This window comes from Poromitra crassiceps (assembly GCF_964638095.1).
Source record: "Poromitra crassiceps genome assembly, chromosome: 12".
NCBI lineage: Eukaryota > Metazoa > Chordata > Actinopteri > Beryciformes > Melamphaidae > Poromitra > Poromitra crassiceps.
Window position 1 is genome coordinate 19,334,601 of NC_139632.1, and position 23,187 is coordinate 19,357,787.

At 41.7% G+C, this 23,187-nt stretch overlaps 1 protein-coding gene across 1 annotated transcript; it reads left to right on the forward strand.

Moving 5' to 3' along the window:
- The first annotated feature begins 1,875 nt into the window (after positions 1-1,875).
- On the forward strand, positions 1,876-21,817 carry sh3gl1b (SH3-domain GRB2-like 1b). Its single transcript, XM_083647076.1, has 9 exons — positions 1,876-2,146; positions 7,543-7,611; positions 8,243-8,315; positions 8,589-8,732; positions 10,377-10,510; positions 11,044-11,202; positions 12,360-12,463; positions 12,634-12,767; positions 20,843-21,817. The coding sequence occupies exons 1-9, from the start codon at positions 2,102-2,104 to the stop codon at positions 21,034-21,036; spliced, it is 1,056 nt and encodes a 351-aa protein (XP_083503202.1). The 5' UTR covers positions 1,876-2,101; the 3' UTR covers positions 21,037-21,817.
- The last annotated feature ends 1,370 nt before the right edge of the window (positions 21,818-23,187 follow it).

A 23,187-nucleotide genomic window follows, 5' to 3' on the forward strand; every position in this document is an offset into this window, starting at 1 on the left:
AGATAATTTGAGAAAATTACTACTACTACTGCTACTCTGATCAGAGGTTTAATCTTCCCAGTATCATCTAAGGACCACAACGGAAACAAGTCCACGACTTTTTGTGTTATCCTTGACATTGTTGTTTTTATAATGCCTGACTTGCTTGTATTTTAAACGGATATGTCAAATAAACTAAATCTCCCCTTCGTACAAAGAGGGATATTCTCCGATTAAGGAGACTCATCTACCTGGGGGTCCTTGACATGAAAATGATTAGGAACCATATAAGTATTATATTGTACTCAGAGATGGGCGAAAATACATCAAAAAGTATTTTAGTACATTACAAATATTTGCTCAAAAAATGTATCACAATAAAAATACAAAATACTGGTCTGAAAATGTATTTGAAATACAAATACGTATTTTGTATTTTGAAAATACATAAAAATACATTTGATAAAAACTGATAAACAACTGCAACAATTAGTCAATTCATTGATTCATTGCCAAATATTACATTAATTGCTTATTTTTGATGATCTATTAATCATTTTTGAGCCATTTCTCTCAGGAAAAATTTCCTAATTCTCTCTAGCTTCTCAAATGTGAAATGTTCTGGTTTCTTTAGATGGTAAATCATCTCTTTAGTCCTCTGTGACAGTATTCTCCTTTGTGTACCCTCTAACACAGTTCTTCCATTTCAGTTTTAGCTGTTTTTCAGCACAGCTGCCTCACTTGAGCTGTTCATCACCTTCTGTGAGGGCTTTTGACTTGTAGGCAGCATTGCTACATGTTAACCTCAAGTTTTGGAACTTTGACCATGTTTAGCCATAGATATCTGACATCATAACAGTGTATAGGGTAGATACTCTGGAGATGCGCCCTGGCTGCAGTTATGGAAATCGCCTGCTCCACGGGCTCCCAAAATTGTGACTGACAGACAGACACCGCCCACTCACCTAGGTGCCATCATGCAACTGTGTGCAATCGGCCCATACTACATCAGAGTTGCTTGAGTGACATCACTGATGACATCGCAATCGTGACCCACACTGCTGCCGCCACACACACCGCCACACACTATTCAAATTATATTAGTTGTGTCTCTCTAATATGATACACTGGTTTGAATATGCAGTAAACTGTTTCATTTGCAGATAGGCCAGTGATGCAATATCTAATCATCAATTTACATTAGTAATTTATCTCTGGGGGAATTTCCACCAATACGAAGCTTCATTACTACTGTAGTTTAGATGAAGAATTTATGTGAAGTCTGAATCAAGACCCTACTCTGCCTCTGATTTGTGGTTGACTTTGTTCTGAGGGTAAGCCAATCAGAGGCAGAGTAGAAGTGACATGTCACATTGCGTTTGTTTTTCCACAGTTTAAATCTGTGTCAATGTAAAAAATGTGTCCATTTGAGAATAAAATGACATAAAAAAGTATTTTATGTGTTTAAAATACACAAAATACATGGTCTTAAAGTATTTTGATATAAATTACATCTTATTTTTCTCGGTCCAGCCAAATACAGATTACAAAATACACAAATGTATTTAATATAATTATTTTAAATACATGTATTTAAAATACTGCCCATCTCTGATTGTATTATTGTAATAATATTGTAATAACCTAGGAGGCCGGCAGCGGACAGATCTATACCTGCTATATCCACCAGGAGGCAGTGTGCCCTTACTTATGAATCCAGAATCTGACATCTGCAAACTCGGGAATGTGATTTCTTGAAAGTGGCTACTCGTGGCTACTACTCGTGCTATTGGTTTGCAACGTACTGTTTTAGTCCAGAATCGAGTGTTTATGCTTTAGTTACTAGGTGTTGTTCCGCGGGGAAACGTTATAAAGTGACTTGTTGGATTAGTGAATGTGTTGTTTACGGCTGTGATAGTGGGAGCCATCCTCGACGTAGACGTGGTCAGTAGAGAGATAATCAGTTGGCGTGACCTGGAGCGACGGCTGTGCACTCCTATGATTCCTCTTCAACTATTTCTGCATTGGCCCCTTTTCTAACAAACTGTCTCGCCCGCAAACTGTCATTATATTGTAACTGATTTAAGCCGTTGTTGGAAGTTAAAGGCAGTCCGGCTTCAAGATGTCTGTAGCGGGGTTCAAGAAGCAGTTTTATAAAGCCAGCCAGGTTTGCAAAAACTTTTCTTCTACCAACTCTCAGCTATCGTTAGCCAGCTAGCTAACCCCATTTAGCAACACTAGCTTGATTGCTAACGTAACGTTAGCCTGGTAATATGCTATAACGTTATAATAGCGTTAACGTTATGTGTAGTTCCAGATGCATACTTTTTTTATTGTTATTTAGTAAAATGTAGTTAGCTGCGATAGCTACACTCTCAGTAGTTTAGTTATGTTGTTGGGTTGTTCCCTCCCAGCTGCTTATTATTTTAGAATAAGACTTTGCAACGTAAGTGTTGAGTGTAGTAACTGACGTTAGTTAAAATTAATACAATGTATTTGACGTTGGTTACCTGTTTGCCATGTAGAGTGGCAGCATTCAACATCATCTGCTTTTTGCATGTTAGCTAAACCGTTACTTTTTCTTCTTTTTAGCTATGCTAACGTACCAGCAGTGCAACTCAGATTCAGTAAACACTCCCTGGCCTGGGGTAACATTTTAGATCTGTTTGTCTTAGAAACTCCCTGTGTGTGAATCAGGGCAGACAGACAAAACAATCAACATTGTACCAAAAAAGTATGGTTTTGGACATTTCGCTCTCTTTTTAATCTGAAAAGATGTCTTTCAAGATGTATCTCGATTGGCTAATCATCATGTAATGTAATGTATGAAATGTTGCTAGAGTTAGTTTAAAAGTCACACAAAACGTTACAGAATTGTCAGACTGTTGGTGAATGTTTTTAATTCTCAGCCTCAGGCCTGCTCTCAGTCAGGGGGTGGACGATTTAAAGACTTGTGTCTTTCTTCCTGTCCCTGCTGATCTCAGCAGGAAAGACATTTGGTTACTGCCCCAGCTTCCTGTCAGGAACAGGCTCAGATATCCCTGTTGGTTAGAAGGGGGGGGGGGGGGGGGGGTGCAGGATTGAGAAACTGTCATGTCAGTACTATACTGTGTTGGGGGGGGGGGGGGGGGGGGGGTTATTATCATTGAAGGGAGTTAAAGAGCGGAGACCAACTGAGAGAGCAGTGCCTTGCCTTTCCCTCTATTTCACTGCATTGCAGTTGCTGCTCTTGCCAGAACTCAATAACACTTGACACAGAAGAAATATGATGTCCCCCCTCCTGCAAGACACTCTGGCTTGTTACTGAGAGTACGCTAGCTGTGTGGTGCAGGACTTTGGCAATGTGTGACTCTGTGAGGCTGTGAGCACATGGCAACTCAGCCAAATCACAGGAATTATTTGTCTTATGTCCTACTGCTACACATTGTGCAGATTTTCTCCTGTTGAGGTATGCAGGAAGTTGGCTGTTGCATGGATATCTGTGCTCGGTACCCGCACACATCCTTATTTTTCCTCTCTTACTGTCCCTCCTTTCCTTTTCTCTGTTTTTCAGAGAATTCCCCTCACAGTCAATCTTAAAAACCCAAAATGTCTGGCACAATTGGGCCTACCCCTACAGGCACACACACTCAAAACCTCAAAATGAGCTATAGGTAGGTATGTAAATGAAATTGGATGTTCATGCTGAGTGTCTCATATTCCCCTGGCCCTGCCCCTGACTCATCTCATATGGGACGGTCAATACAGGGATTATACAGTAATATACATGTAGATTAAGTCAACATTTACAATAGCATGCATGGCCTCTCCTGTGCATGTAGCCTAGATGAGGGAAAACCAGGGTGTTGTCTGTTTATACCTTTGACTAATAACCTTATCTGGTGATTGAGTTGGTTACAAATGCCTTTTAGGCAATACCCAAGTAGGCTTCAAACATATAATAATTTTGCAGTTTAATAAGTTTGTTTTATTTATTAACCTTAAGATAGATAATGATGTGATATAGGTTTTACCCCCCCCCCCCCCCCCCCCCCCCCCCCCAATTTCTTTCTGCTATTTGACATTAATAATATCGTAAGGAAGTCTTAAGATGTAATTCACAACAGATTTCATTTATCAAAAATGTATGATAATGTAGTAGCCTACCGGTATATTATTTCATATTCTATAAATTACATACATAACTGCTGGGACCGACATGGGACCGACCCGCAGCTTGAGAACCACTGCACCGGCCTTGCTAAAAACCTTTCTCCTCTCTGGACGGCTCAGGGTTTAAAAACTGACACTTTGTGGCCTTTGCTGCTCATTATATTGGCTGTTTAGATATAACAGCATGCCTGTTGACATTTTATTTACTGAATCACCATCCTAGCTTCCCTTTCTATGGAAGTTTACTCAGAGTGCTAATTTTCTCTGGAAATTGATGTCACCGTTTCAGTAACTAGCTTGAAGCTCGTAATGTATGACCTAGTTTGCATGTCTTGCAACCATCTTAACTATGATGTGCTCTCTAAGAACATTGTTGTCTATGTAACGCAGGATTTATTTCAGGCTGATAGTTCAGGCTTCTGGCCGGTAGCTTGAATCATACCCAACATTTATATTACAAACACAGTTTCTTTTTGTCTGAGCAAGACATAACAGAATGAACATCATATGACTTTCCTCACCAGTTGACTTCCATATACGTAGGTTACCACCAGGACACAACATGCATCTACATTTGGCCGTTACTTTCTCTTGCACGCGCCACCGATGTGCTAATGTCAGTCCTCTGAGTCATCTTCCTGACCCTTTTCCTCCTCAAGCCATCCAAAGCAGAACATGAGGGCGCCAGGCTTTGTTACCTATACATGTGGTTCAGTTGGCATTTTTTAACAAGCTTAATAGGCTTGTCATTGTAATATAAAAAAAGATAGTTGGTATGATCCAGTATGCAGGCATGAATGTGCAGGGTTTTTTTCAACACCAAAATGCTTGTTTCCAAATATAACATTTCCTCTTAAGTTTTTTGATTGCATTCAGTTGATACTGTATGTAGAAAATGAGATGTTACACTGACAGATGTGATACTTTGATACAGTTCACTTGATCTGCTTCACAGAACAGCCTAGCACCCAGAATTTAGTGACTCACAACACAAATTGTAAAACTGTTTAAATTGGATTCAGTTTAAATCAAAATTAACAAGACATAGTGTCAATAATATAGGTTAAAATGGCAAAAAAAACACTGGAAGCTTATTTTGTCTTCGAGCTCTGGTGGCAGATATTGAGCAGGTTTAGAGTTGAAGCTGTATCTTTACTTTTGACCTCAATCCCATAACGGTCTGTCATGTTTTTTCCCCATACAACATCAATTCAACATTGAAGATAGCAGTCTCTGTTCACCAAACATACCTCTATAGACGACTGCTGTTCCAAAACACAGATGCCAGCTTAACTGTTATACAAGTTATTTAGTCTTTGTGGGGTTTGTATGAGGAACCTCCAGGCGGTAGAGAATAAAGTTCTAATAAATAATCTGTGCACTTCATGTCCTGATGCCATACTGAATGACTACACATCCGATTCATCTACTGCTCTCTCATATGTGTTGATCTATTTATCGCTCCACGCACTCCATTGAAAATATCCTATAGCCAAACTGCAAAGACTTAGGCCATGTTCAGACTAGGAGGCCAAATCTGATTTGTGAACTTTAATGAGCTATTAATGATTCTATCCAGATTGGTTTTATGAGTCTGGACACTCCAAGTCTGATTTCTTTCACTTGTCCCAAACCACATGGAGGTCTACTCTGGACACACAGATCCGACTTGAACACTTGCCCAAATCAGATTTGTGGCAGTGCGGACACACTCCCAAATCAGATTTCGGAAACCAATCAAGATAATGATGATTAATGACTTTAGCAGCAAATCGGATTTGCCTGTAGTGTGAACATGGCCTATGATAGTAGGATCTTGTTCCACATAGATTTATAAAAAAACACACAAAAAACATACATTTATTTTTGTTTATAATTTGTAATTCATCTAATTACTGATTAATTATGAGTTATGACCCATATTAGGCATAGGTCAGGATTAGGTAAAATTATACCTGCGGCTATACAGTACGCGTAGGTTAGTACAGTGGTTCTCAACCTTTTTGAGCAACGGCCCCCAAAAAACTTTAGGCTGGGGTTCGTGACCCCCCCTCCCACCGCTACCCAACCCAACAACAGTGTGCACCCATTCACACACTGATTTCACTCACTCACTGAAATCGTTTTTTATAGTTTATATAGCTTTATAATACATTAAACCATTGGTATGGGATATTTAATTATCATTGGAGGGGGCGGGGGAATCACCCTTTTTTCTCTTTTGAAAAACATCCCGCGACCCCCCAAAATAATCTCGGGACCCCCTGGGGGGGTTGAGAAGGTATGCTGTAGACATGTGCCTTTGCCGCTGCTGTTGTTATTTCCCTTGTTTGTGTCATTTTGTTTGAAACCTCCACTCCCCTCACATGGTCACAATTGACAAGGAATGAGGCTGTGCAACAACAACAACAACAACAACAACAACAAAAGGAATTTGTTTACTTTTTCATACTAAGCAGAGGTTTCCCCAGCCTATACTCAAAAGGCTGTTAGCTTTTTAAATGATCATTTTCAGAATATATGTTGTTGTGTATCTTCTTCCTTTCCTAGACTGCCTGAATGAGTGCCTGTACTGTAGTGACTTATCCTTACACAGCAGTCTTGAGTGGGTTTAACACAGCTTATTTTTCGTACATTTAAATGGTCTTTATGGGTTTTAAATCCTCCTCCACCATGAGCGCTGGTGCCACCCAATCCTCTCTAAAAAATGCCAGCAGAAACCCTGCTGAGAATTAAATTAGCCTGTAAGGATGCCGACAAAATATTTTAAACACATGCCGAAAAAAAAACCTCTTGGCCATTCTTAGGCTGTGACCTAAAACATGCTGAGTGATCTCACATGGAAATACATATGCTGTCAATTAGTATGTTTTAGCCTACTTCAGTTGTGGAATATCGTCTTTAATGAAATATCCCCCTCCCTCCAGAAAAGGATCATGGAAGTAATTGAGTAGGCTGGTCCAACATTTTTTTGCCTTTTTCTTGCACCCAGCAACAGAAAAAGGTTGTGTAACACCATTGTGGTTCTTTGTGTCATTTCTAGGCTGTTACTCGGCTGTCGCTGTGTCTGTTTCTGTAACTTGAACATATGAGATATTCAGTCTCACTTGATCAAAGCTGAGTAATGTAGGCAAATTCACTGGTAACACACAAGTCACTTAAAGGTAGAGGAAACCTGTCAGAAAGTAGATGAGACATTACACTGCTAAAGGGCAGGGCTGTATTGTACCATGTGATCTTCTACATGGAGTGCATGGTGGCAGACAGAGCAGAGACCTCAACATGTAAATTAAGAGCTTAGGCTTGTTTGATGTTGCATTGTTAACTAGCATTGTTGTTGCTCACATCAGGATCTTATAAGAGGGTTGATTTTCTCTCTCTCTCTCTCTCTCTCTCTCTCTCTCTCTCTAGATGGTAAGTGAGAAAGTTGGAGGTGCAGAAGGAACTAAAAAAGATGACGACTTCAAAGATTTGGAACGGGTAAGAAAAGGCTCTGAAGCTAGAAACTAGCTTTTATATTGGAGAACAATATGTAGCCTATACAGCACACAGCTGGTCTCAGCCTGCAGGTTAACCTGTGGCTGAAGCTAGAAACTAGCTTTTATATTGGAGAACAATATGTAGCCTATACAGCACACAGCTGGTCTCAGCCTGCAGGTTAACCTGTGGCTGAAGCTAGAAACTAGCTTTTATATTGGAGAACAATATGTAGCCTATACAGCACACAGCTGGTCTCAGCCTGCAGGTTAACCTGTGGCTGAAGCTAGAAACTAGCTTTTATATTGGAGAACAATATGTAGCCTATACAGCACACAGCTGGTCTCAGCCTGCAGGTTGGATCTTGTCGGCATGTCTACATATCACAGTACAACATGCAGTGCAGTGAGCCTTGCTAATCCGAACTCACTGGGAATGAAAATGAAAACACTCAGGAAAAGCTAGCACTTACTGTTTTTTGTTTTGTTGTATTCACCTTTGGTATACAGAAATCTGAAGTTTGGATGAAATACATTTCTGATGATGGACATCAGAGCTTGTTTTATGGTGGTTCTGTATTTGTTTAGCTCTGTTGTACACTGGTGACGTGTGTGTTTCTCCCTGTGTTTTGTAGAAAGTAGATGTGACCAGTAAAGCAGTAGTTGAGGTTATCTCCAAAACGTCAGAGTATCTTCAGCCCAACCCAGGTGAGGAGACAACCTGCTTTCACACACGCACTGAAATGACATTCAGACTTTTTGATGGAAATGTGTGGTGCCGTTTCATAAAGTGGTGTGGTGTTCATCACTATGACAGAAAGCTCTACTCTATATAACCTGAATCCCCCTTGATGGGATCTCATTTCCTCCCGGACTTTCTCTCTGTTACTTTCATCTGTTCCCTTTTCCTCTCTATTCCCATTCTCTTATTCTCTTGTTTCCTTTCCCCTCGTTTCACTGCTCTTTCCCACACCTCCCCAGCCTCACGAGCAAAGCTGTCCATGTTAAACACCATGTCCAAGATCCGTGGCCAAGTGAAGAATCCAGGGTACCCCCAGGCCGAGGGCCTGCTAGGGGAGTGTATGGCCAAGTATGGCCGGGACCTGGGAGAGGACACTAACTTTGGTAGGCTGTGTGTGTGTGTGCATGTGTGTGCGTGTGCATGTGTGTGTGTGTGTGTGTGTGTGTTTGTGTGTGTGTGTGTGTGTGTGTGTGTGTGTGTATTATGTGTGTGTGTGTTTTAGGGTTTAGGCTTGTTAATTCTTGGCCAATGAATGTTGGGGTATGTTATTATGGGTTTGGAGTGTTGGAGTGTGCGTGGTTATGCTTGTGGTAGCTTATGACAGATGGCAGTTATTGCTGGGCAATATTGGGATATTATATCGATATTGTGATATTATTATTATTATATTAGACTTGATCTTAGATTTGGGATATCTTAATATCGTGATATGGCATGAGAGTGTTGTCTTAAAGGTTGCAGTATTGCAAGTGTTGGAATTTTCTGAATTTACCAGACTGTTCTAGCTGTTCTATTATTTGCCTTTACCCACTTAGTCATTATATCCACATTACTGATGATTATTTATAAAATCAAATCAAATCTCATTGTGTAAATATTTTGTGAAAGCACCAATAGTCAGGGAAGGAAACGATCTGTCTTTGCATTTATTTTGATCATAGTCTTGTTTTCATAAAAGTGCTCACATGTGGCTTTGACTTACAACTGAACATTTAGCCCACTTTGTAGAAAATACTGAGATATGTATCGCCATTCAGCCTCAAAATATTGACATGAGATTTTTGGTCCATATCGTCTGGAAGAAAAAAAGATTTTTTTTTTTATATGATATTTTTGCCATATAATGCAGTAGAACCCTTTGCAGAGTGCCTATGACTAGAGTAATTCTCAGTTTTTTTGCTTCTATCTGTGTGTCTGTCTGTGCCAATTGTTTTATGTCACTTTCTCTGTGTACTGTATGGTTGTGGTTTGATAGTTGTATGGCATTGTGATACTATTGACCATATGGGACATTCCTTTAAAATGGGGAAATGGGAATGTGACGGTTCAAAGGTCATGAGCTCGAACGGTGATCGTATTTTCTCTGCCAAACTCAGAGGAGCCTCAGCAGCCCCAACCACAAAAATCCAAGATGGCTGCGCAACAACAGTAGTTAAAATCATTGTAAATACTGTTTATTAGCACTTCTGTCTTGTTTGTGTCTCGCTAAATCAGCAGTACACACAGCACTGTCTAACTTCTATCTGTGTGGACATGTTGCTGCAGTGTTTGTATGTGCAAAATACCGCAAAATGCCTTGTTATCAACTGTTATTGCTGCTAACGATGGCTAGCCTGGCTAGAGCTAGGCTAGAGCTAACCCTGGCTGGTTTCCCAACTGTTTATGGGACGTCGACAACTCGGGTGTGACGTCACTCAATCGTGAAATCCTTCGCTTCCAGTTTTAAAGGAACGGGCCATTAGTCACATGGTGGCCAATTTTTTATACACTCGGGGTGGGAAGGTGTACCTGGAAGAGCAAGAGCTCCGCCCTACAGATCTGTACTGAGATGCACCATTTGACAGATTCCCCAGTGAAAAACATGAGAAATTCTTGCTAGCATCACGAGGCTATCCTAGGTAGCTAACTAGTAGCTTACTAACTAAACTAGAAAGCTACTAGTGACCAATAAGGTAAACTATGGTACGATACTATTAATCTATTGATTTAGCTGAATTATTAAACCTTTTGTCTTTGTTGTTGTTCAGGTGGAGCACTAGCAGATGCGGGAGAGACCATGAAGAGACTGGCAGAGGTGAAAGACTCTCTTGACATCGACGTCAAACAGAACTTCATTGACCCATTGCAACTGCTCTGCGACAAGGACCTCAGAGAGATACAGGTATCTGGCACACATTATAAACCAATACATTGTATGTAAATTTGGCTGGTAAACTTTCTCATGGAGTGACGGGAGATAAGTGGTAACACCCAACTGAATGAAGTCAAAGTAGACAAAAGTTGTTGTGCTGATGGTCCTGTCTACTAGTTTCCCCCTTTGATAATTTCTCCAAATTGTCAAATTTCAACTTATGCAAGAATATGATCCCTGCTCCCATTGCCACCTGTAGCAGGTGCAAAATGAATAGAATGGAAAAGGGATATTTCTACAGCAGACTATCAACACTTAAACGGTCTTCTATTATTAGTAGCTCTCAGTTCCTTTTTTACTGCAAATAACCATTTTATAAATAACCAATCTTTCCTTTTAAGTATTTCTGTAGGACAGCCAGCAAGGACTCATCCTGTCACTCATAATTCTGAATTAGCATAAATTATTCCCTCTTTTAACCACTTTTTCCTCCTTTAAATATTCAGTAAAATAGCATCTCTTAAAAACAAACTATAATAAAACGATGACTCTTAATTCTTCAGCACCACCTGAAAAAGCTAGAAGGCCGTCGCCTGGACTACGACTACAAGAAGAAGCGGCAGGGCAAGATCCCAGACGAGGAGGTCCGACAGGCCCTGGAGAAGTTCCACGAGTCAAAGGAAGTGGCTGAGACCAGCATGTACAACCTGCTGGAGACTGATGTGAGGAGCAGTTTATTTGTGCAGACTAGACAAGTTATGGGCTCATATCTGTTTAGCGTTTGGTGTTGGTGTTCACATTTTGAGGAACAGGGAATGGGTGTATATTAGGGATGCACATAAAAAAAAATCTTGATTGATTTGCCCTCAAGTTAACAATCAAATATGGATGTCCGTTAAGCCCAAACATGTTACATTTTTCATGAACATCCATATTCTAACGAGCAGCTTTGGCGAAGGGGCTTATGTGTACAAACTTGGACAACCCATATATGTGTTTATTATACTCTATTAGTTCAGTATTGACAAACTGATCTGTTGACATTCTTGGTAGTCAATGAGAAGTGGTCTCTGCACTAGCGTGTGCGTCAGGTGCATCGGAGAAGCAGGACAAGTCGAAGAGGCAGAAGACTCCCGCACACTGACTTCACTTTTGCAAGACCTTTATGAAACAAATGCGGCATTTCGGTCAACCGACCTTCATCTGGCATATGATGCAGAAAGTAATAAGACCTGTTTAAATAGGCAACAGGAGAAAACAACCAGCCAATAGGGACAAGGCAATTAGGTAAAAGCCATGGCACAAATCAGTGCCTAATAGACACTGCAGATGCCAGACAATCATAATAAGTTGACATAATACATCCATAGACAGTTCCCAGTGACATTCTTGGTAGGACCAGAGCTACCTGGATGCTGAAAGTCTTTCAGCTCCATATTTCCCGCTGTTTGTTCTAGTTTCAGTGTATTCTCTTTTAGGTCATTCAGTACCACCATTTAAATAACTCAATTTGAAATATTAGCTATAGTGAATCAAATATCAATATTCCTATTGAGTTTGCTCCGTGGTACATGCACACACGTTTTGAAGTTTGACCTACCCACAACTGTGCTGAGGTGGAGTTTGTGTAAACATTGTGTTCACACTGTTAGTCAGGTCATTTATTAACCACTATATGAACACTCTTTATCCACGGGAATGCCCCGCGGCTTACTCATAAGTGTAGCAAATTGAAATTGGTATCTCTTTGTGTCTGCCTGTGTGTCTGTGTGTGTGTGTGTGTGTGTGTGTGTGTGTGTGTGTGTGTGTGTGTGTGTGTCTGTGTGTATGCGTGCGCGTGTGTGTGTGTGTGTGTGCGCGTGTGCGTGCGTGCCTGCAGATAGAGCAGGTGAGCCAGCTGTCATCTCTAGTGGAGTCCCAGCTGCAGTACCACAGACAGGCTGTGCAGATCCTGGATGAGCTCGCTGACAAACTCAGAGACAGGTCACGAAGCCTCACGTACTCAAATATAAACACAAATATAAACACATTGCGCATATGACTTGGCTTTCCTGTTTGAGTATGGGGCTGTTCAGTAACAGAGTATCATTTTATATTTAGTGTGGATGATTTAAAATGTAAGACTCAAATCAAATGGTCTTTTTTTTTAATAGGATGAATGAAGCACAGTCTCGACCGAGACGTGAATACACACCCAAACCCAAACCTATCTTTGACTTCGGAGACAGCGACCAATCAAACGGTGGCTACACAACCTCAGTTGCCCCTCCACCTTCACGCAATTCAGGTAAGAAACATTTTGCCGGCTCTAGGGACAGGTAATACAAATTTAAATATAACAAACAAAAATTCTCGTGGATCAGTGTCAAAACTTTTGTGATTTGGCCATTAATATATTTTTTTATATTGAGAAATTGAGAAATAAAATTAGGTTTGTAAAAAAAAAAAAATACATTTTAAGAAAAACAAAACAATCTTGTTCAGTATAAGGGGCAACAACAAAGCATCCAGCTAGCCCAGCCGTCTGGCTGGCCTTTTCTCCTGTTGACCTTGCTCCCCTTTCCTGTGACATCACCAGAGCCATCTTTCCACTTCGCCACATTGTCCTTTGGGAAAGCCACATTGTGTGAGTCACAGATTGTGTGTGGGCCATTTCTTTGTGTCATGGCTTGTTGTTCTTTGTGGTCCACTAACGGCTCGGAGTGAAATGTGTGATGTAGGAGATGGGTTGTTACCAGCCGCAATAATGTGTGTCTGCTATTGTTTTCACCTTGTGAGTCTTTGTGTGTGTCGTTTATATGATATGTCTGTGGACAGATCTAGTCAACATGATAGGCTAGTGTCACAGCGGTGCAAGATGCAGTCACGAACCTTTACAGGTGTGTAATTCACGTCACAATGAAGGCCGAGTTTGAACATGGGTGTGGTCCGAGCAAGGGGGCCGGAAGTACAGCCCCTCCACTTTACGCCTCTGGCCCACATTTGTTTTAATATAGTCGTGGGCATAGCAAAATACTCTTGCTTCTTACAAACATTGCATTTTATATTGGTGATTTATGATGCCTGTATATTTGAACAACATACATCTTACAGTATGCGTGGAGGCGTACGAAATCCACATCCTGTCTTCTAGACTGACTAAACACTTAGTCCAAATATTTTAACAATTATAAACAGTTGCCTAACCGCTGGCTCAGTCCACACTTGTTTTATACATGCTGTAATTCAGACACTCCTGACATAATTTAATCTAGATCCTCTTCATTTTAGCAGCAATTGACATATTTCCAATCTAGCCTTTTTATCTTAGGTTTTCAGAAAGGAAGTGGCCACACAGCTGATAACTTTCGTGAACCGTAATAACATCTTTGAGAAATGTCAGTCAGATTTTAGAGCTCTTCACAGAACAGAAACGACCGCACTCAAAGATACTAACCATCTCCTTCTGGCTGATGCTGTTGATTGCTCCATTTAAAAACTTTTAGATCAGAGGTTTTCAAAGTGGGAGGCGGGCCTCCACAGGGGGCCTCAGGGGAGGCTCAGTGAATAGAAGTGAAAAAAATATTACATTAGTTATTACATTGGTTATCAAAAGGAGATCACATAAAATAGCCTAAATGTGTGTGATTTGGTTAAAGAGATAGTTCAGAGATACAGTGCTGTATTGGGGAATTTTACTTTTTTCCTCACTTTTCCAGAGCCAGAAACAAATTGCCTTAAGACGGTCCTTTTTCTTATAGTCTGAAGCTGTCTTGTCTCAATTGTTGAGATCAAATAATTGGCATCCAGGAATTTAGCGAAACTTCCTAAGCGGGGGTGGAGTGGTGGCTGGGGGTTGTCCCCAATGCCCTAGCTTTGTCTGAGGGGAGGCCCACAGCTTCAGACTTTGTCTGTTTTAGATCTTAGCGCAGCTATTATTAATTACCGGAGTCTCCGAGTACAGAGGACTACGTCGTCAAAATAAGTTCCCTGGAATGTGACTCCCCGGAATACTACAGGGCCGAGGTGTACAAGGTGTAGACCAGATGTGACCGCGTGTGTGTGTGTGTGTGTGTCTGTGTGTGCGTGTGTGTGCGTGTGTGTGTGTAAATGTATGTAACCTCTGTAAGCTGGGATGGGTTGGTACACTATGGAAATGATTCCTGTCAGAGAATCCTTTGTTGTTGGATGGCTTGTTTATTTCCATGAGCTGAGTTGACCATACAGGTATTGCAGGGGGGGTGTATATGTGAGGTCTGAAATCAACAGAAGGAAATATGGATGTCCATTGTCCAGATGGGGTGATTGCTGCTTGCAGCTTTCTCGAGAACCGTTCATCCAAACAACTTCACTGGCTCCGCCCATGTTTTTTTCCTCCTGTGTGTGCTCGTTCTTCTGCCTCGGGCAGTTTAAGTGTATGCGTGGGGCGCGTGCCTTTGTCCCGCTCCCCCAGTCAGAGCATCCTGCAGATCAAACAGCCCCCGCTGCACTCAGACACAGAGCTGAGGGGCTCGCTGTTCGCTTGTTTACAGTAGGCAAAGTTTATTAACGTCGGATGTGTCACGTGTTCAAATTGCACCAAATCCGACGCTGCATGTCCTCGGGTCCCCCAGCACCACACCCACCAAGTGTGAAGTGGACCGGGCGAACGCTTCTCGAGATATGCAGAGGACACAGACATACAGAGATACGCAGAGGACACAGACATACAGAGATACGCAGAGGACACAGACATACAGAGAGATATGCTGAGGACACAGACATACTGTCAGAGATTCCTGGAATTAGTAGACAGATGATTCTAAAAGTTTGCTGAGCATTGCATGGCCTGACCCCCAAGCTACATATCAGACATTTTAATTCCTTATTTCCTTATAAGCCAATGAGCAGCCTCAGATCTTCAGGCCATCTTCTGGCGTTTCAAAAGCCCTGTCACCGTCACCTTCAGGGAAGCAAAGTCAGTATGTGACATGATGTTTGTCATGGGGGTGTCTGTGTGTAGACATGTGTTGTGAACACAATAACTCAGGAAACTACTTCAAACACACATATCCCCTATAGAGTGAATGATCTGATTAGATTTTGGAGCACCTCGTTGCATACATTTGCATATTGATGAAATAGGGATTTTCTCGAAACTACTAACAGTATAATTCCTTAATGCTATGAGTTCATACTACTGTAATACTGGTGAGGACAAGTATGTTGCCATAGAAATATTATGCAGTAATTAGCTTAAAATGACCTCAGTACAACTGGGTATGTTTGATATATCATGGTAGTTACTGTATGGCATCTCTCATGCCTCTTGTTAATCATCCAGTCGTATAGTTTGACATTGAAGATATGTTGTAAAATACAGAGAGAGTGGCCAAAGACCTTCTCATTTCTAGCCTGCCCTGGCTGAACACAATACACAACACAATACCGCCCCCGTCTGGCAGCGTTGGGTAATGAGCAAACAGCCTGTGGGGTAAAATTGATACAATGAGGAAATTGTTGGGAGACAAAAAGCCTAGTTTGCAGCATGTACATGGAGCCCTACTCTCCTCAGTTGATCTGTGTGAGGTCACAGAGAAAGGGAGAATATGATTGGTAGAGAAGGAAAAGAAAAGTGAAAGAGAAACTCTGTGTCAGAGATGTCTAAGTTCCCTCAGGGGAATGATTCACCTTCTAAGCACTCAGAGGAGTGATACTCAACTTGCGGCCCGCGGGCGATATTTTTTTCCCCATGATGGCGAAGGCTAGGCGAAGGCATGACCCGCCCGTCTCTGCCTCTGATTGGCTGACTGTACTCGGCTGCTCCCACCTTCTTTCCAGGCGAGCCAGAAGTATCTCAAACGTGAGCAGCAGGTGCAAAACAATCATTCAATCAACAAGCATGAGATACTTCATTATATGGAATATGTTACAATTGCAAACACTATATCTGAGTTATTTAGGCCTACTTAGCCTATTGCACAGACGTGTCATTTTTTCTTGTCATTCCAAATTTAATCACATTGTTGCTCTGATTAAGTAGAAGTACAGTTGTTTGTGTAAAAAAAGACTGGTAAAGCAGAAGTACTGATTCTACTTAATTACTCAAGTAAATGGAAAAAAGTACAGATTCTGAAATGTACTGAAGTATAAAGAAAAAGGTTTTCTGTGCAAGGCGAATAGAAACTCACGTCATATTAATATACCGGTAATTCAAATACTATTCAACTTAAAAGGTCCCTTCAAAACATATTTTAAGATGCATAAAGACTATACTTTAATCTTCTAGTTTTAGTCACTATGACCCACTAGCTCAGAGAGTTGTATTGCTGTCTCGCAGTTTGGAGCTTGTGGGTTTGAGCCTCAGTGGCTTTTGAGGTTGTGGGTTCGATCCTCAGTCAGTTTTGAATGTCGACAGCCAGAGGAAAGAGTCATTTAAAGCCCTGAGAAAACCTCATTCAATCAGTCTGACTTGTTGGCACAGAGAGTACGCTTGCTGCCTGGCAATATTGAGACCTCAGCCACTTTTGCGGTCGTGGGTTCGAGCCTCAGTCAGTTTTGAATGGTGACAGGCAGAGGGAAGAGGCAAGAGCGCCCGGAGAAGAGCTGTGAGTGTGAAGGGCAGCTGCTGGTGTGAAGGAATAATACACACAGAGACACCGGGGCCAGAGGTTGTGGGTTCGATTCCCGCTCCGCTGCCACTACCTGGAGCTAAGGGGGGGGCTGTTCTCCCCTCCTGACCTCTGCAGAAACATGAGCTGAGGGTTATGAGACAGAAAACAACAGAGAGCTGAAATTTTACTGACATCAGAAATATATTTTGCGTTTGTGTCTTGCCCTCTTGCTGCCGCTAGGCGTAAAAATAACTTTTTGAAAAACTGCATATGACATGTCTGGATCTCTTTGCAGTCTGTCCACAGTGTCGATTTCTGTGGATCTGTAGGAGGCGCTGCGTCGCTCTGTATATCTGCCTGTAGGAGGCGCTACGCTGGTGATGTTAAAGACAGGGCAGTGCTGTAATATGTCTCCTCCATCTGGAATCGAACCAACAGTCTGCCTGTCAGACAGAGACAGTGATGCAGCCGCTCAGCTGACTGAGCTATGAGCTGTTGGGACTTGAGCTTCTGATTTCTACACACTGTATTCACACTGACAATAACACAGAGCATAAGAGTGAGACAGGTGAGATTTGTACCAGTGAGTTGAGCTAGAGTCAGGGACTGACTAGTCTCCTTCATCAGCTTATTTCTATCAGTGTTCAAACTACTGGTGATGATAAAGAAGGATCACTGCTGCAGCTTATAATGTGAGTACTTTTTAAGAAATTGCCTAAGGCTGGGATTGAACCAACAACCTTTGCATATCACACAACATTCACATGTTTATCTGAGTGAGCTATAATACACTTTCTCTTAAGCTCTTATCATTTTTAGTCAACCTCATCCTGATTTTATTTAGTCACGTTTTCGTCGACTAAGTATTTTCATCTCATCTTAGTCAAAGAAAACCGTAACTATTCATTCAAATTTCCAAACTTATTGTAAAGATATATTAATCTGTTATTCTGGAATTGTTTTAAGGTTTGAATGTGCAATACAGACACAGATGTTTAACTTCTTCTTCTCTTCTGATTGGAACTCTTCCCAATTCGTCCCTCCCTAACATTTTTAGTCTAGTTTTCACCAGTGAAAATAGGTAGTCGACTAACATTTTTCCTCATAGTTTTCGTCTACGAAATCAACACTGCTATGGATGCATGTCTCCACCTAGTGGTGCACCCCTCTTCCAAACTCACACACACTTTTCCACAACTACACCATGTATCTGAAACAATGTTTACTTACTGTCAATGAAAAAGACAAATATGCGCACATCCAAAAAACTTACAGGTGCTGGACAAAAGGTAACTATAACAAAAAGATAAAGTCCGCACACTGAGGCTTTGCTTGACAAAGATCCTGTGAAGATCGAAACGTTGCAAATAAAAAACCATTGATGGAGCCTCAGTGTGCGGACTTTATCTTTTTGTTATACTTACTGTCAATCTCATCAAAGTGTCTGAAGACCATCTCCACGTGATCCCACTCCATAAAGCTGCATTTCCCAATGAAGGGCTGGGCAAACACCACATACTGATACATATTTCAATTCAAATACATGTCACTCTTGTGTTAGAATGAGTAAATGGGCATTGACACTGTTTTTATATAACCCTTGGTCAATTCTCATTAATCTTTTATCTTTTCTTTTTTATTTGTCTGTAGGCTACTGTACATACATGCACTGCCAAGAGTAGCGGCCGCATTATAAACCAGAGAGCAGACTATATCAAAAACATAAACACACAGTGGCGTCTTTCATGCATGCTAGTAAGCGAAACTGCTGTCTGTCTGACCACAGACTGTAGAAAGAGACGCAGGATAGCCAAGCGAATGTGATTGGATGAACGTTTGACGCTAGGCCAATCATAGGCAGAGAGGGTGCCTCCAGCCTTCGCCATCATCAGAAAAAAAGTATCGCGGCCCGTGGGCCACATGCGGCCCACGGGCGACCCCGTGTGGCCCGCGATGGAATTGCAACCAAAAAATAATAATATATTTTTTTTACAGTGCACCTGAACGCAACATGCAAGATACTTGCTGAATAAGTGTCCAAATGTTCATGTCATTCTGGCCAATACTCCACTTCTGTTATAGCATTTCAGTCTGGAATATGGAATATCTTTCATGAATCTATGATTTAGCTGCTAAATTGTCAAATACCACCGTCTGCTCACTACCCAGGCACTTATGTATGTACTTAACCTAACTAACTTAACCTAACTAACTATCCGGTGTGCACAACATTGTCAGACTAAACTCCGGCTGACACCCCAAAAACCTACAATCCGCTACAGAAAAATGTATATTATTTGTTTATTAACTGGCCCCTGGCCTTCTATCATTTCACGAAAGTGGCCCCCGGGCAAAGCAAGTTGAGTATCCCTGCATTAGGGTGTCTGTAATGCTGTGTTGAACTTGTTACTTGATGTGACTTAACATTACATACTAACAGTACATAGTACATGAGTCATGTATGAACTCTGCTATGGAAGGCATGCTTAAGCTGTGCAGTGTGACAACTTGTTCCAGAAACTCTGTGGTGCTGCTGTGTGTCGCAGCAAAGGAAGTTAGAGGTCCCATTTCGTGTACAACGTGATTTTCCTCGTCTATTTCCTTATTCACCTTATGCAGCCCCGCCCACTTGACCCATTGTATCACGACTTCCTGTTCAAAACGCCGTCTGTTTTACCTGCTCAAACTAGTCTGACTCACCTGGTCAAACCTAGTTTGACTCACATTATGAGTCAGATTAGGTTTATGAGTCACAGGAAGTGTAAATACAATCTGAACTCCCGATTGTATTTACACTTCCTGTTAGTCTCTCAAGCCAGACGGTCTCTTCTGCATAAGGTGAATAAAGGACCTGGGCGTGTTATATAAACATGAAACTCTCAAAACACTTGGTCCCCAGATAAATCCACACCATCCTTTAACATGCCACCAAACGAGCCGTTTTGACTTCCGTAACTTTGTGACATCACAGAGTAACACTCATTTCGTTTGCCCGCTTACTGCACCGCCCGCACTGCCAAACCTTGTCTGTAGCATAGCTGTGTAGTGTGGAAATGTCCAGAAAACAATCAACTTCACCAAAGATGGCTCTATCCAAACAGATCATCTTATCAGAGGTCCCACGCCCTCAAAATAGCTCATAGTTAATGAGGGGAGAGAGAGAGAGCGGATAGAGAAGTCCCACCGAGGCTGGATTTGATTTGTTTTTGCAACAGAATTCATAACCTTGTTTGAGACCCATGAGACATGTTTTAAACAGCTGAAAATAGCACAAAATGGGACCTTTTAGGTGAATTTGGGATAACCTGGGCATCCGGGGGATGTAGCGGTAGATTCCCTGCCTACCAGGGCCGCAGGTTCGCGCCCCCCAGGCACGATTGGCTGTGTCTGCGGGTGGGAAACCGGATTGAGGGTACATGTATGTGTCGTGGCCGCTGCACTAGTGCCTCCTCTGGTCGGTCGGGGGGCCTGTTCGGGGCGGAAGGGAACTGGTGGGAATACCATGATCCTCCCACGTGCTACGTCCTGCCAGTGAAGCTCCCCGCTGTCAGGTGAACAGAAGCGGCTCGCAACTGTGCATGTGTCGGAGGAAGCATGGTGCTGGTCTACGGCTCTCCCCAGATCGGCAGAGGGTGGAGCAGCGACCGGGGCAGCAGGGGGAAATCGGCCATGTACAATTGGGCAGAAAATGGGGGGGAAATCAGAAGAAATAGTAAAAATAAAAAATGTGATAACCTCATTCTCTTTCTCTCCTTATCTCCCTTATTCTTTCTCTTCTTATTTTCCTCAGCCCCAGAGCAGCCGAGCGCTAAGGCGCTGTACGATTTTGATCCGGAGAACGAGGGAGAGTTAGGCTTCCGTGAGGGAGATATCATCACCCTCACCAATCAGATCGACGAGAACTGGTACGAGGGAATGCTGCACGGCCAATCAGGATTCTTCCCTCTCAACTATGTCGAGGTCCTTGTTGCCTTGCCACACTAAAGATTGTTGTAAAGAGAGCCAGAGAGAGCGAGTAGGAGAGAGAGACTGGTAGGGAGGGAGGAAAGTGAAGCCAGGGATGGTTCATAGAATATTCATTTTCACCTTCAACACACAGACCAGCACTTTTTGTCATCTGGACTTTTGAAGGGGGGCAATTCAGAAGATGGTGGCTTTTCACATTCCAGATCAGCAAATCAGTACCTGTTCCACTCAGAGGTAAAAGGATCTACACTAAGACGGACACACAATATGTCATTACCCATGATGATTGAGATTTAAATGCATTTTGAGGACTAATTGATGTACTCTTAACATTGATAAATAATGTTTTCCTTTAACCACAAGTAACTGATATAGAACAGCAAGAATATGAAAGAAGCAAACCCAGTGGTTATGATGACTGTAGTCAGACATGACTATGTAGTTGTGATCTTGTAAAACTGCAGTCCATCTGAAAGTCAAGTTGGTGACCAGCATACAATAAGTTCTGGAGGACTGGAGAGGCCAACTCAAACATTTCAGTCATTTTCAATTTTTAACTGGATTGATTACTTTTCTCATTTCAAGTGCAAAGCATTTTAGAATGAAGTCACTTGATTGATTGTGCTATTAGAAGACTGGAGCTCATCTGTCGATGCCACCTGCTGGCCTAATGGAGCATTACACTGAGGTGACTCCAAAATACACATGAGCAAAAATATTGTTAAACGGGTTGGATCTAACAAAAAAAAAAATGCATTTATGAGTTTTCTATTTAATGTGACACATGAACCGACATGAGCCTCAGATTTGTAATTTAATTAGACATTTCATTTTTAGGCATGGCTCATTTTTTTATGCTCTTTTTAAGATCTATAATGCAACGCCACTGTCCAGTGATCAGTGCTCTTGATAGCTTCAGAAGTGTAGTAGGCCTCATGCAGCCGGCTCTTTATATTGTTTCAGTATTTGATTTATGTTCGTCTCAACTTTGTACAGTACTTTTAAGAGTAGTACTGCTTACTCAATAATGTGAGAAAATGTTGTAATTGCACCTTGGTCCTCAAATGAGATTGTGCGTGTGTGTGTGTGTGTGTGTGTGTGTGTGTGTGTGTCTGTGTGTGTGTGCGTGCGTGTGTGTGTGAGTGACAGACTTACTCCATCATTACACACAGACCCAAAGTTAAATGCAAACGTTGCACCTTTTTTCCACTAACCGTTTTAGTCACCAACATGTTGTCCTCTTAATGCAGTGGTTCTCAAAGTTTTTCACATGGACCCCTAAACGGTCCTCCATATTATAATAAGATTTAGGCTTTCAGATGTTTTATTACAGAAAATGTATAAAACCCATGACCAAAATAGTCAGTGTGTTACTTATGAATGGAATTATAGTGAAAATAAATTACCGTACCTTTCTTTTGGCTGGGAACCCCCTGAAGGACCCCTGGGGGTCCCCGGACCTCCATTTGAGAACCACTGTCTTAATGCACAGTGTCATATTATTCAGTCATAGTATTTAGTGATTGTCTGTTCAATAGAGGAGACACAGCCAAAAAGTCCTATAAAATGCAATAGAAACTATCATGCTATAGTAGGCCTATGCACCGTTTAGACCTATTATAGTTTTTAAACTGTTAAATATTCTGTAATATAGCCGTATATTGAATGAGTTTGGGGCCTGTTTTCCTTTGTTCAGTCTTTGGACCCCTGTCTTATGCACCTGTTTACTCCATGCAGTGCCTGAATAGACAACGCTGCTGGCAGCGTCTCCGTCTCTCATGCGCACCACTAACTGTCCCATTGTTTTTTATCTGCCCTTGTGTGTCTTGGAGTCGTTGGAGAATGTGAAAATCTCACCTCCGCTCTGCCGTGCAATTATCTTAACACTTAACCCTGTGATTCTTATCATTCACAACGGTGTGTTTGTTTTCTATTTGGTTGTTAGTAGGAGGGGCTGATGACAGGTGTTGCTCCTGTAAGCCTGTCCAGTCATAGTATCTATTTAGACAAGGCTGGCTTCTTGTTTTGTATTTAGCTGTAGTCCATACCTGCAGATGGAGTCTAGTCCAACATACAGTACTGTATGAAGGAAAGACTTGGGCTGACAGGAAGGACATAAAGGGAAAAGGAACAGTACATTGTAAGCTGTCCTCCAAGTTAATTATGAAT

What these genes read in the sequence shown, in the direction of transcription:
- sh3gl1b (XM_083647076.1), top strand. Translation starts at nt 2,102, where the DNA reads ATGTCTGTAGCGGGGTTCAAGAAGCAGTTTTATAAAGCCAGCCAG. An exon ending in ACTTCAAAGATTTGGAACGG is followed by an intron (nt 7,612 to 8,242) that starts GTAAGAAAAGGC and finishes TGTGTTTTGTAG; the next exon opens with AAAGTAGATGTGACCAGTAA. An exon ending in GGGAGAGGACACTAACTTTG is followed by an intron (nt 8,733 to 10,376) that starts GTAGGCTGTGTG and finishes GTTGTTGTTCAG; the next exon opens with GTGGAGCACTAGCAGATGCG.